This window comes from Crocodylus siamensis, chromosome 11 (genome assembly GCF_052110815.1).
Source record: "Crocodylus siamensis isolate JL-2025a chromosome 11, ASM5211081v1, whole genome shotgun sequence".
NCBI lineage: Eukaryota > Metazoa > Chordata > Crocodylia > Crocodylidae > Crocodylus > Crocodylus siamensis.
This window is the reverse complement of record NC_143405.1, coordinates 5,541,365-5,553,466: the sequence shown is the minus strand read 5'-3', so window position 1 is coordinate 5,553,466 and position 12,102 is coordinate 5,541,365. Positions and strand designations below refer to the sequence as shown.

Sequence of the window (12,102 nt, the reverse complement as noted above, 5' to 3'; positions counted from 1 at the left end):
ATTCATTTTTTAAAGTACATTCAGGGCAAGATCTTGGCCTTTGAGCGCCTGTGAGAACAACTGGCGCTAGGTGCATTCATACACAGACAGAACTAGGCCATGAGATTTCAATACTAGCTAGAAAATGCGCACACAAAATTCTCGCCACGTGTTGTGTGCAAGGTCACGCACTTTCCTCCGACATCTGGGCACCAGAGACAGGGTAAAGGATGTACTTGACTCTCTCTGGGTCTTGCTTGTGACATACTTTCATACTAGGCTTCTCTTTTCCTCCACTTTCTCTCTGTTTTTTTGTTCGGTGTCCTCCCATCAGCCGATTTAAATAGCCATAAATAAATAAAACCCCAAATATGGCAGGGGTAGAGATCCTGCTTCAGGGCATAATCTGTGTGATGGAGGTTAGGAAGACGTTTTCCCCAGGGTTACTTCGTACCCTACAGGATTATTTCTTTCCCCTACCTCCAAAGCAGTCACTGTCAGAGGCAGGATATTGGGCTGTGTGGACCAGCGCTCTCATCCACTTGGCCATTTCTTAGGCTTTAATTTTTCAAGGCACTCGTCCTACAGAGAAGCCCCATCCCCTGTCCAGACTATCATTCATCTCATCTAATACCGCTCTCCCGCCTCCCCAGCTCTATTTATATTCCCCAACTCAGAAAACAAGGTGGTTAACCCGTGTTACCGTCATTAATTAATGTGGCGCTGCATTAATATCAGGCTCTTATTCCTTTGCAGCGTGATTTCCCATCCCGTCTTTAGCTTTTATATTAGCTGCCTTTTTTCCACCCCTGTCCTGTCTCTCTTCTCTTATTTTTTCCTTTCTGAATCTGCCATGGATCTTAGTGTCAGCAGCTTTTCTATTAGACTTAATAGCTTGGGTAGTCAGTATAACATAATAGCAAACAAGGCAACAAGGCAGCTCCAGGGGAGGAGGTTAGTGCTAGATAATGCTTGATGGCGTCTCTTGAATCCCACGTTGAATAATATCTCTTGGAAAATTGCATCCACTTTACCCTGTCCATTTGGCTCTAAGACTCTCCGCCACTGGAAGCTGATTAAGTAGCAGAGTGCTTACAAGTGTCACCGTTCAATGTCATTTCAGACAGAGGCAATCATAGGTTACAGGTTATGCTGCTTCGCATCCTACTTGCACTAAAGATTTATCTTGGTCTCAAAGCCTCCTGAGCGGTGCGGAGTTTATTATTCCATCAGACTAGAAACATCATGCAATTTTTACCACAAGAGGGCACTTCCCAAACTGAGTCTCAACCCAGAACCAGCCTTTGGCCATTACTTCTTCCAGGACCAGGAGCAGCAGGGACCGGCAATGCACTCGGATAATAAGAACCATCCATTAAAAAGGTGCCGCCTTCCCCTTTGCTGTATGCGCAGAGGTAACCGAGCTGTTTCAAAATGGTCCCAAACCTATTCAGGTTTAAACCAAACAGGGCAGCTGCAATCATGATGGAAGTTGGGCAGACTCAGCTCCTCAGCCAGTGCATGCAGCGGTGTATATGGAGTTGGAGCCGTTCAGACCAGCTATGGAGCTGGCCCCGGAAAAAAGAATCGCTGCAGTTTGTTCAGAAGTCCTGCGGTGAACAGGAATTCCCCAGGGTGAAATTCTGGCCCTATTGATGCAAATGAGAGGTTTGCCATAGGTAGTACTAGTTACCTTACCCTAGGGCTGCATCCACATGAGCAGTAGCATGCCTTTGCAGCAGCACAAATAGTAGCAGCACAACACTACTCCGTCCCCTACCCGTGTGCATGCCCCACCGCTCCACGTGCTAGGGCACGAGGTGGTATGGTGGTGTGGCTTACGCTGCTTTTTCCCGAGGTATTTTTTTACTACCAGGAAACCCCAGTAGCAAATTTTGCCCTGGCGCTGCAAATTAGCATGCTGATTAATGTGCGACTCATGCAGTTCATGGCCCTGCAAAGAGGCTACACAGACCACACATGCCTGCACATCTGGATCCTGCCTATGGGTGTGTGTGCCCTGCAGTGTAGAGATGCCCTAGCTACCCCAAGGAGTCAAGCCATAGCATCAGAGAGTGCCAGATGGGCTGATGAGCCCGCCAGGAGCTGTAGGCAGCAGTAGCTAGACCACCGCTGGTACCTGGGCTAGCATGGGCCGCTACACAAAGCTGCAGTCTGGGCACAGTGGAGGGGAGGGTTGTGATGAGAGGAGCCAGGGATCTGCAGCCTTTGCTTGTTCTGCACCATTAGCTGGTGGTTACAACATAAGAAAGGAAGCTGCGACTGTATGTTCAACAAGCACTTTTTTTCTAGGTCCTACCGCCTGGGAGCACAGTTGCTGGGTTTTTTGGTTGTAGTTGTGTTGGACAAAGGACATAGGTGGCCACGGTTCTTTGGACAGATGTGATATCTTTTATTTGACCAACTGAGTAGTTGGAAAAAGGCTCTTTGCAAACTTCCAGGTGCAATCGCTCGCCTTCAGGCGTGGGGAGCCTGCTGTTCAGAGAGCACAGTTGGCTTTCAAGGATATTTGTGGAAGTTGCCCATTTTTAAAGATTTTTTTTTGGAAAACATTTGCAAACTCCAGTCGCAAGAATCCCCTTGGGAAAACTGATTCCAGTGGTTATGTTCATCTAATTGTGGGGGGGTGGACAGACATCACATGTCTCTTCTGTCCAATCAAGTCACCTTAAATGTTGGGTAGCGAGTGAGCTAGAGACCATAAATGACTCGATAATTAAATTCAAATGACCCCTGCATGTAGGAAAATCACAAGGAAAACGTGCTGCCAGTGGAAAGGCACAGTTCCCTGCTCTTCATGCTTCGGCCCATTCTAGCCACCTGGCTCAGTTAAATCCACCTTGTGCAGGTGTGATCTTGTGACACGTCTCTGTGTTTTCCTCAGGGGGCAGACGGCGTTCGTGGATTGAAGGGTACCAAGGGCGAGAAGGTGAGTCCCCCCCACTCTTGCAATAGAAAGCTGTTTTTTCTCCAGCACCTTTTCCTCAATGCAGTTTTGTAGACTGCTTGGCCCAGAGAGGATCTGATCATTTGAGACACGAATGTATGACTTTTTCTGCTGGTGAATGGAACGGCGTCAACAGCCCTTAAGACCCATGTCCTCTGATTCACAGTGCAGGTACAGCAGGGACATCCTCCCAAATGCCTGGCCAGTGTCTCAGCTGGGAATAACGATTTCTCCCAGGTCTGCACAGGCTTCGGTTTGGTTTCTGAGCCTGATGCTTTATAAAGCTTTACGAGGCAAGGCGTCTAGTTTTGCGCTAGTTTCTTACACTGATAACTCAAACACAGCGCAGCCTAATTAATAGCAAACAAAAATCCATTTACCATTCGACACGATGTCTCAATGCCAGGAGCCAGCTTCTGTTTTGGCTCTCCAGGCTAAATGCCACTGTGGTCAATGCAGCGTTTTTGTGACTTTGGGCTGTGTCGCCGCAGAATCTGGCCCGTGGAATAGAGTTGGGCTGAGCTGCCCCGAGCAGCTTGTGAGAGCTCTGTTGTTCGGGAACTTGCCAAATGAAATGATATACAATTCAAAATGTGTGCGCGCGTGTATTATATGCACAATCTAAATGCATTTTGGGGATATATCTAGATAGAGAGAGAGAGAGAGAGAGCGCTGTGGAGATAGATAGATAGATAGATAGATATCTGTGGAGATAGATGTAGATAGATAGATAGATAGATAACTGTGGAGATGGATGGACAGATGGATGGACAGATGGATGGATAGATATCTGTGGAGATAGATGGATAGATGGATAGATATCTGTGGAGATAGATGTAGATAGATAGATAGATAGATAACTGTGGAGATGGATGGACAGATGGATGGATAGATATCTGTGGAGATAGATGGATAAATAGATGGATAGATAGATATCTGTGGATATATATGCATATATATATAGAAAGAGAGATATCTGTCGATATAGATAGAGAGAGAGCGATCTGTGGCAATAGATAGATGTAGATATCTATCTACATCTATCTCCACAGGTATCTATCTAGATATCTATCTCTCTATCTATATTGACAGATGTCTCTCTTTCTATATAAATATATATGTATATATATCCACAGATATCTCGACAGATATCTAGCTAGAAATCTATGTCTATATTTATAGATATCTATCTAGATCTATAGAATTTCACTCAGCAGTGTATCTCGAAATACGTTTTGGGGATATTTCAGCTGTGCTCTTTCCCAGACGAAAAGCAGGAGATGGTTAAAGTTCTCACCTAATGCCCAGTCTATATCTCCCCGTTCTCCTTTTTTAATACCTGATACTACACCAGCAGCAGGGTGGGCAGTGCTAGCTGCAGAGGCCTTCCAAAAGCCAGAGGTGCTTTTGGTTCCTATGTCTGCATTTTAGCCCAGGATTGGGTTGCTTTAGAAATGGATACATTTATTGATCTGAGCTCTGCAGTTAAGCTTTCTTGGTTTAAAGAAATATTACCACTGTCCTTGAAGTTTCGGAGAAGAATGGTGTAAAATCATCTTAGTAAAAATAAACCCAGTTATACTTCAAAATAATTTGTTGGCAGTCCTTGTAAATTGCCAGTATTTACACCAGCTAACATGATGGTCCCGACTAGCAGCGATGGTGTGGTAGGAAAATTCATCCTTGTAATTCCACCGGGATTGTATTTGTCTCTTGCAAAGGTAGCATCCAGGCATGCGACCTTGAGCAGTGAAAAGTTCACTTTGTTGCATAGATGCTTTATTTTTGCTGTTTTTGAAGGCTTCCATTGTTTTTCTCCTTCCATTGTTCAGGGTGAAGATGGCTTCCCTGGCTTCAAAGGAGATATGGGAATCAAGGGAGACCGGGTGAGTGTTTGGTGATGCGTGGCCAGGTGGTTGGGTCCTGCCTTTTCAGTGCCCAACACTGGGATGCAACGAAGATGGTTCTTTAGCCACATTAGGATTCAGAGAGGAGATATCCTATAGCAGCCAAGTGAAGGGCAGACCTGAGAAGGCAGGTGCAGGGATTTGCAAGTCCTCCACAAGTACTGCAATCGTGATGCTCAGTCCCTATGCAGTCAACACAGCAGGGCTCTTATCACAACTTCCAACACCAGCAAGGTTTGTCCGTTTGGGGCTCCCTTTGTAAGTGCACGGTGGGTCCTGCCACAGGGAAAGGATGCCAAGATGCCTCAAAAGTCATTACCCATGCCTGTCCCAGGAAGGGTTGGTAGACACATCCTCTGACTCCACTTGAACTAACTCAAGAATTAGATCTGCTCCATGGGGACTGCCTGATGGGACTGCTGTTGCCTTCTGCCACCTTTTGTTGGTACAGGTATCTCAGAGCTCCAGCCCCCGTGGACTCCAATGGGTTATTTATCCTTAATGTCTCCAATCCCCTACTTCAAGGACAATAAAAACTTAGTAACACAGGGCACATGCTTGCGCTGCTGGGAATCCAGGGTTGAGCTGTATCTGGTACAGTTATTTCCATTTGCTAAACCTGCTGTGCTTCCATCCCATCAGGACAAAGTGTAAAGCAACAGGCTTTAATACAAGCAGGAACAGGGCAATTAAAACCACCAAGGGTGCAGTTTCTTATTGCACTCATCTCTTTAGCAGCACGGCACACTGACTGCTATCTGAAGCTTTTAAAAGCTTCTGTACGACTGGAGGCCTGGAAAAGCAAAATGATGCTTGATGCAGGCAGCAGCTGCAGCACATAACTGGATGGGATCGGCCTGTTGGGAAGTGGGCTAGTCAGTGTGCCATTCGAGTCGTCGTCTTCATGTTTTCCCTGTAACTTTCTGAACTGCAAAGCTGCTGTTAGCTTGGTGTTTCATTAATGGGCTTTAGGGTATAAAAACTGAAGTCGGTACATCTCTGTAGACGAGAGAACAGTAATTTGTCACATGGTTAAAACAAAGAACAGCTCCTTGCTTAATGGCTTGCAGGAAGACAAACAAAGTCTGTTTCTGCCAGTGCTTAAACACCCCGTTGCATTGTGCCAAGTCCGCGTTCTGTGCATCATTTCCAAGCTGACCTCTTGAAAGCTTTACCAACCCTGCCGTCTTTTCTATGATGAAATTCACATTGTTGGAAATCGGGATGAAAGCTTTGCATCTCAGGAAGATAGCTCGTGTGTCCTTGGCAAACACAGACACGCAGAAGCCATTCTAGCAACCCCCCAGCCCTTGCTTCCCACTAACAAGGACTTTTGCTTTTATTTTATAATAATAAACACACTGAGCTCCTTGAGGATGCGGGGCTGCTTGAATATCTGGCAGATAAATCGGATGCCTTCTAGGTTACTTTTGAATGAAACAGCAGGCAGCCTGTGTTTTCACTGGGAACCTCTATAGTAACCCTACTTGGCAAGACAGTGATTTCACTGTTTTGTGGTTTGAAGATTGTATTTATTAGAAATACTCAAACTAATAGTTTAGCCAGTCCCACCTCTCTGCTTTCGTAACAGTTTTCAAGGCTGAGACTTTTGTTCTGGTCTTTTATTCTGCAATTTTAAAGCCTGGCCCTGAATTAAAACACCTCCCCAGGTTCTCATGCACATAAACCATGATTTAGGGACCAGAAAGCAGAAACAGGGGTCCACAGTGATCAGAGCTAATGAAAGCTTTTTCATTGGAGGGGTGCTGGATGTAGGCAGGATAATTGGGGTGTAGGAAAAGAGTGCTGTGCTTGGAAATAATAGCCAGGCTATATGAACAAAAGCCTCGTGGCTGCTCTAATAGCAGTCTATAATTTCCTCAATAACAGTCTCACCTGAGAAGTTACTGGGTAAAGGTCTAACTTCTCCATGAGCCTTTTTTTAGCCAAGCCAAGGTGAATCGGAGTTTTCCTTTGTGTACGTGCTACTGCCAGCCTCAGGGGTATTTGCACTGGGGGGCAATGATGGGCATGAGATGGCAGGAGGTGCTGCCTTCACTGATGTCTTTCTCTTGAATGACAGGGTGAAATCGGTCCTCCTGGACCAAGGGGTGAGGATGGCCCTGAAGGTCCTAAAGGTCGCTCTGGTCCTAATGGAGATCCAGGTCCACTTGGCCCTTCTGGAGAAAAGGTACGTGTCTTAAGTTGAGATTGTCCCTCTGATGGGTCATCAAAGCAGATAGGGGCAAAACCATCCCTGTTCTGGAATATGTTGTATCGACCATTTTTCCCCGGATAAGCTCTGGTGGGCGAGGAAGGGAAGATGATGGTGGGATTCATGAGTTGGGGATGGAAGAGGCTACTTTTAAAAGGTCAATGAGATCATTTGTGGGAAAAGTCCCTGGTTTGTTCAAAGGCTTGGGACCAACCTAGAGTTGCCTTATACGTACAGAAGAGCCTGCAGCACTGCTCTGTGTTGGCTTGGGCACGCTCAGATATTGCCCGCTCCGGGCTCCTGTGCCTGATGAGCAGAGCCAGAGTTTCTGAGGGTGTTTTGTCAAAAAAATCTCATTTAACAGAAAGCAAAAGTTGATGTGGAAAAGTTGGCTTTGACAGAAAAGTTCAGGTGGCAGTTGAAAATCCCCAAACTAGAAATATTTGGGGATGGAGTTGGATTTCTTTATGAAGGCCCAGTCTTCATTTTGTTGAATGCTCATGTGCTGAACGTTCCCCGAATAGCAGATTTTGGTGAGGACAGAGCCATTTCCAATACTCAGCTCACACCCAAGAAGGGGGTTGGTGGTAATATCTCTGTCGGATCCTCAGCTGCACTTCACGCGTGATCTGCTCAGATCCCTTCCGACCCTACCAGCTATGAAACTATGTGATCCTATCGCTCTTCTGATCCTCTTCTAAGTTCAACCTCATTCATTTTGCTTAATACAAGCTGCAATAGATCCCACGTGCATGCTGAAGCAGTGGCACAATACAGACTTAAATTCTTAAATTTGGACACTTACCTTGTTGCAATCATTTGAGCCCCGCTGACTTCTGGCACCTGGGGCGGGGGGCTGGACCCGATGATCTTGCAAGGTCCCTTCCAGCCCTAATGTCTATGAAATCCATGATATCTCTTGTGTATTTGGTTACAGGGCAAACTCGGTGTTCCAGGTTTACCAGGATATCCAGGAAGGCAAGGTCCAAAGGTAATATTTAGTTTATTTTTAACAGTCTTCTGTGCAGGCAAGATGCTGATGAGGAGACAAAGAAAGAAGGCCAAATGGCTCTTTCCTCTCTTAGGGTACCTCGAAAGGGCTAGATCCTTGCCTGGTGAGAATCGGGGTACCACCACTGGCTTCTGTTACATTTGGCCCTGTGCAGTACACGCCTTTTTGAAGTTGGTACCATAAATTGCATCGTGGTTGCATTACAGGCAACCGGGATGCTCTCTTTCAAAGGGCGGGGGAGACCGATTTCAAGCTGGACAAATCTCCCGTAAGCAAATAACCGTTTGTCAGGTTTACAAGACGGAAAAAACGGCGAGCTGTTCTGGGTGAATTTTTCCATTGCCTTATGCCTCATGTAGGCACTTACATCCAAACCAAATGAGCGCAGATGCAAGTCAACCCCTCTGCCAGTGGCTACAAGCAGTCCTGGAACAAGGGAAACTTAAGTCTCACACTGGGTTTTTACCTTTCAAGCAGAGCTTGCCTGAGATTTAAGAGGATGGTGTGGGCGACTGAATAAATGGTTTTATTTATTCTCCCATCCTATACATGGGAGAAATATATACAAGCGTGTGCAAGTAGGGCCAGATCTGCCGCTCATCTAACTGGGTCACAGCACTTAAATTATTGATCTTAATTCTCCTTATAGACTTGGATAATGTTGAGAGAGAGACTTGGAAGGGAGGAATGGGAAATGAAAGGAGTGTGAGCCACCACCCTTTAGGGATCTGCACGAGCCCTTTGATATGCACATATATACGTCATCAAACGGCGTGCGAGCTTCTAGCTTAGCAACGATATTAAAGCTCAGGCTCCTGTATTAAGCTTTACATCTTCAAAGCTCTGATCTGCTCTTAACTAATTAATTAAGGAGAATAACTTATGAGTCAATGTCTCGAAATTAAAGTAAAAGTGCCACTTGCAGGATAGCAAACATCCTTTGTACCTTATCTACCCACCCACCTTGATTTGGGCCATTGTCAAATGTTCTTTTTAAAATTAAAACTGAGACCTCTGCCTCCACAGAACAAAAAGCTGCAGCCTGGTTGTGTCGTGCCCTGGAGGCTGAGGAAACTTATGTTTTTGTTAACATAATTTTTTTTCCTTAAGAATCATTTTTTATTATTCGTGTTTATTGCTTGAAAAACCAGCTTGTTTGACACTGGAGACATAATTAACCACAAAAGATTGTTTCCTGGTTGTGGTGATGGTGATTTATTTTTTAATTTGCATTTTATGTCTGAGTTGTTTGGGGTTTTGTTGGGTTTTTTTGCATTTCTTTAGCTAATTCATATTTTAGCAACAACAATAGACCGACTCTCCAGGCAGTTGTGTCAGAACAAAAAAAGCTAAGGGCAGATGTCTCAGAGTGACTAAGTGGTGTAGCAGCCACTTGTATCAAAGTCCTGTTTTCAAAAGCAGAGAGGGACAGGTTTTAAAATGACGGAGGTGCCTAAAGATCCTGAGAGGCACTTGATGAGCTGCCGTACAGCGTTTTCCCAGACTCAGACCCCTGCTTTACATGCCAAATTCTGAAAACAGCTTACGTACAAATTAAATCCACAGAGGAAGGAGGGAGGGGGACTCATCATAGTTCTCCCTGAAGCCAACAAGAAGCCTGTTATTCAGGCCAGGGGGTCTGGCAGGTCCTGAGAACAGATTTTTTCATTGCATTGCAACACGGGATGCCCAAAGCTTATATGCACCCAAGGACGGGCTCCCACGGATATCCATAAACCTGCTGCAAGGGCCCCCACATTACTCAGTGCCACGTGCCATCTCGAGGAACGGGCTAAAGTCTGGGAATTCGCACCAAACCCTATTAGTTGCGAATCCAGCTCTAGATCTAGACTAATAGCCCGGAGCATAGGACAATGACAATTTGGCAAGCTCACCTAAGCCTTCCTCTTTTATGTCTTTTCCCCCAGGGCTCCATCGGATTTCCGGGGTTCCCAGGAGCCAATGGCGAGAAGGGCACGAGGGTAAGAGTGACTCTGCTGGGCTGTGTTACTTTCTTCCTTATGGAGTACCAGGTCATATTAAAATCCTTGCAGATCTCATGGCCACGAGGCTAGCAAGGGAGAAGCATGAGGAAACAGAGCGTCGGTGCATGGAAGTGCAGGGCTGGAGCTGGGAGGGAGGAGCAGAACAGTGCAAGGCAGATTGCTAATAGAGGTCGCAGCATGGGCCGTTAATGGAAACTAAATGAATCTCCTTCAGCTGGGACCGAGCCCTTGTGTCTCTCAGTTTGGGAGCTGGCAGTAAGAAAGGGAGGCACTAATAGACTCCCCTCTCCCTGCCGCCCACCTGCCTCAAACATAACCCCTCCCCGTTCCACTTCCAGCCCCGGAATGGGATTTCTTAGACAAAAATACCAGCCACTGAGGGTATCTGTTAATTTGCAAAAATACCAGCCCCTGAGGGTATCTATTAATTTGCAAAAATACCAGCCACTGAGGGTATTTGCAGGGTATTAATATTGGGAGAGGGTTCCACATGCGCTCCCATACGTTCTCCCCACCAAGTTTAATGCTCGCTGTCTCTCTTTCTCATCCTGGCCATGAAGTCCCCATAGTTATAATGGACTGTAAATGTAACATTGCAGAAGGGTGCACATCGGGCTAAATTTAGTCGTTGCTGTCATTCCTTTGGTTTCTGGGGGGGGTTGTGCATACCATGGCTGAATTTGGCCTAGTGTTGGTATATGGATTTGGAGCTTCCTCCAGGGATGGCGCGTGTCTCGCAGCTCATTAGCTACAGAGGCATTCTCAAGTGAAAAGTGCATCGTCCGAATGGATGACTGCAGTCGACAGGGTTTTGCTGGGTTTGCCCAGAGCAAAGCCAAACTCATCCGCCAAATGCATATTGCACGACATGTTTGTGCCTTCCCTTTTGTGGCTCGGAGCTCTCCCCGCCACTAACAATCCCTGAAACCTCTCCTTTCTTCTGAGGAGCACCTATGCGCTCCTTCTGTGGGACATATGAGAGTCTATGGCTATGGGACTGCACATACAGTGTAAGCAGGGGAACAGAAGGATAAATTGGGAGTCATTGCTTTTGTGTAAAGGGGAAGCTACCTTCCCTGCGGTCCCTTGCGGTGACTATTGATGCCAAGCCAGCGGACCCATGTACATCTCACATGTACAATGTAAGAGGTGAGGCCCCCTGTGAAGCTCTCAAAATTGACTCTGGCAGTGTGAGGATTTTGAAGTCGACAGAAGAGTCTGACTTCAGCTGTTGAAGGAGACGAATGCCAGAAATAGCACAGCTAAGATTTCAGACAGCAGCTTTCCAATTAAACACTGGATATTTTCCCCTCAAGATATTTTAAGAGGGGTTTTTTTTTCTCCATCCAAATACTTCTTTCACTGTCAGACATCACTTAGGGCCTGAAGAGCTTTTTAATTAACAGTCGTTATTCACGATGGGCGATTCTGTTTGGAAACAAGGGATCCAAATGAAAGCTAACACGGTTCCACATTTTTGGAGGAAAAGGACTTTTTTATGTGTTTTTAATTTCCAGGCACCTCTGCACTTCCTGATTGGAGTGCGGGAACTATCGTTCATATTGCAGTAAAGCCCAAATGTACTGATTGGTGCTGTTCCCTGTAGCGCTCGGCGCTGTACATGCACACAGGAAGGCACAGGTCCTGGTGTAGGGCACTTACACCCTAATAGCATGAAATAAATAAGACATGAGAAATACTGGCCCACTGCCATGAGAGCCCATTCTTTTAATCTGATTGTGCATACCCAAGATGTGCAAGCTGTTGGGGGCCAGATCCTGACCTCAGGTCGGGGGTCAATCTGCAGCAACTCCCATGAAATCTTGCCTTCGCTTTTCAGAGCTCTCCTGGATTTACCCCTCCGGCAGTGCGCTCGGGTAGCTTCGAAACAGGGGTGTTTCAGTTCTGTTGGCCTCCTATAAAGATTTCCTCCTTGCTAGGCAGAAAGGCTCATCGAAGGATTAACTGGGTAGGGCCAGTTTTCTTTCGAGCGAAACAAGCCGGGGTTCGACAAT

General features: G+C 46.1%; 1 protein-coding gene across 2 annotated transcripts in view; it reads left to right on the top strand.

The window, feature by feature from the left end:
- The window catches only part of COL5A1 (collagen type V alpha 1 chain), a 225,467-nt gene that overhangs the window by 159,921 nt on the left and 53,444 nt on the right, over positions 1–12,102 (top strand). For both annotated transcript variants that reach the window (XM_090022599.1, XM_090022598.1), the window contains exons 28-32: positions 2,885–2,929; positions 4,780–4,833; positions 6,938–7,045; positions 8,007–8,060; positions 10,010–10,063. In XM_090022599.1, the coding sequence (XP_089878725.1) occupies positions 2,885–2,929; positions 4,780–4,833; positions 6,938–7,045; positions 8,007–8,060; positions 10,010–10,063 (315 nt within the window). The remainder of the gene's footprint in view (positions 1–2,884; positions 2,930–4,779; positions 4,834–6,937; positions 7,046–8,006; positions 8,061–10,009; positions 10,064–12,102) is intronic.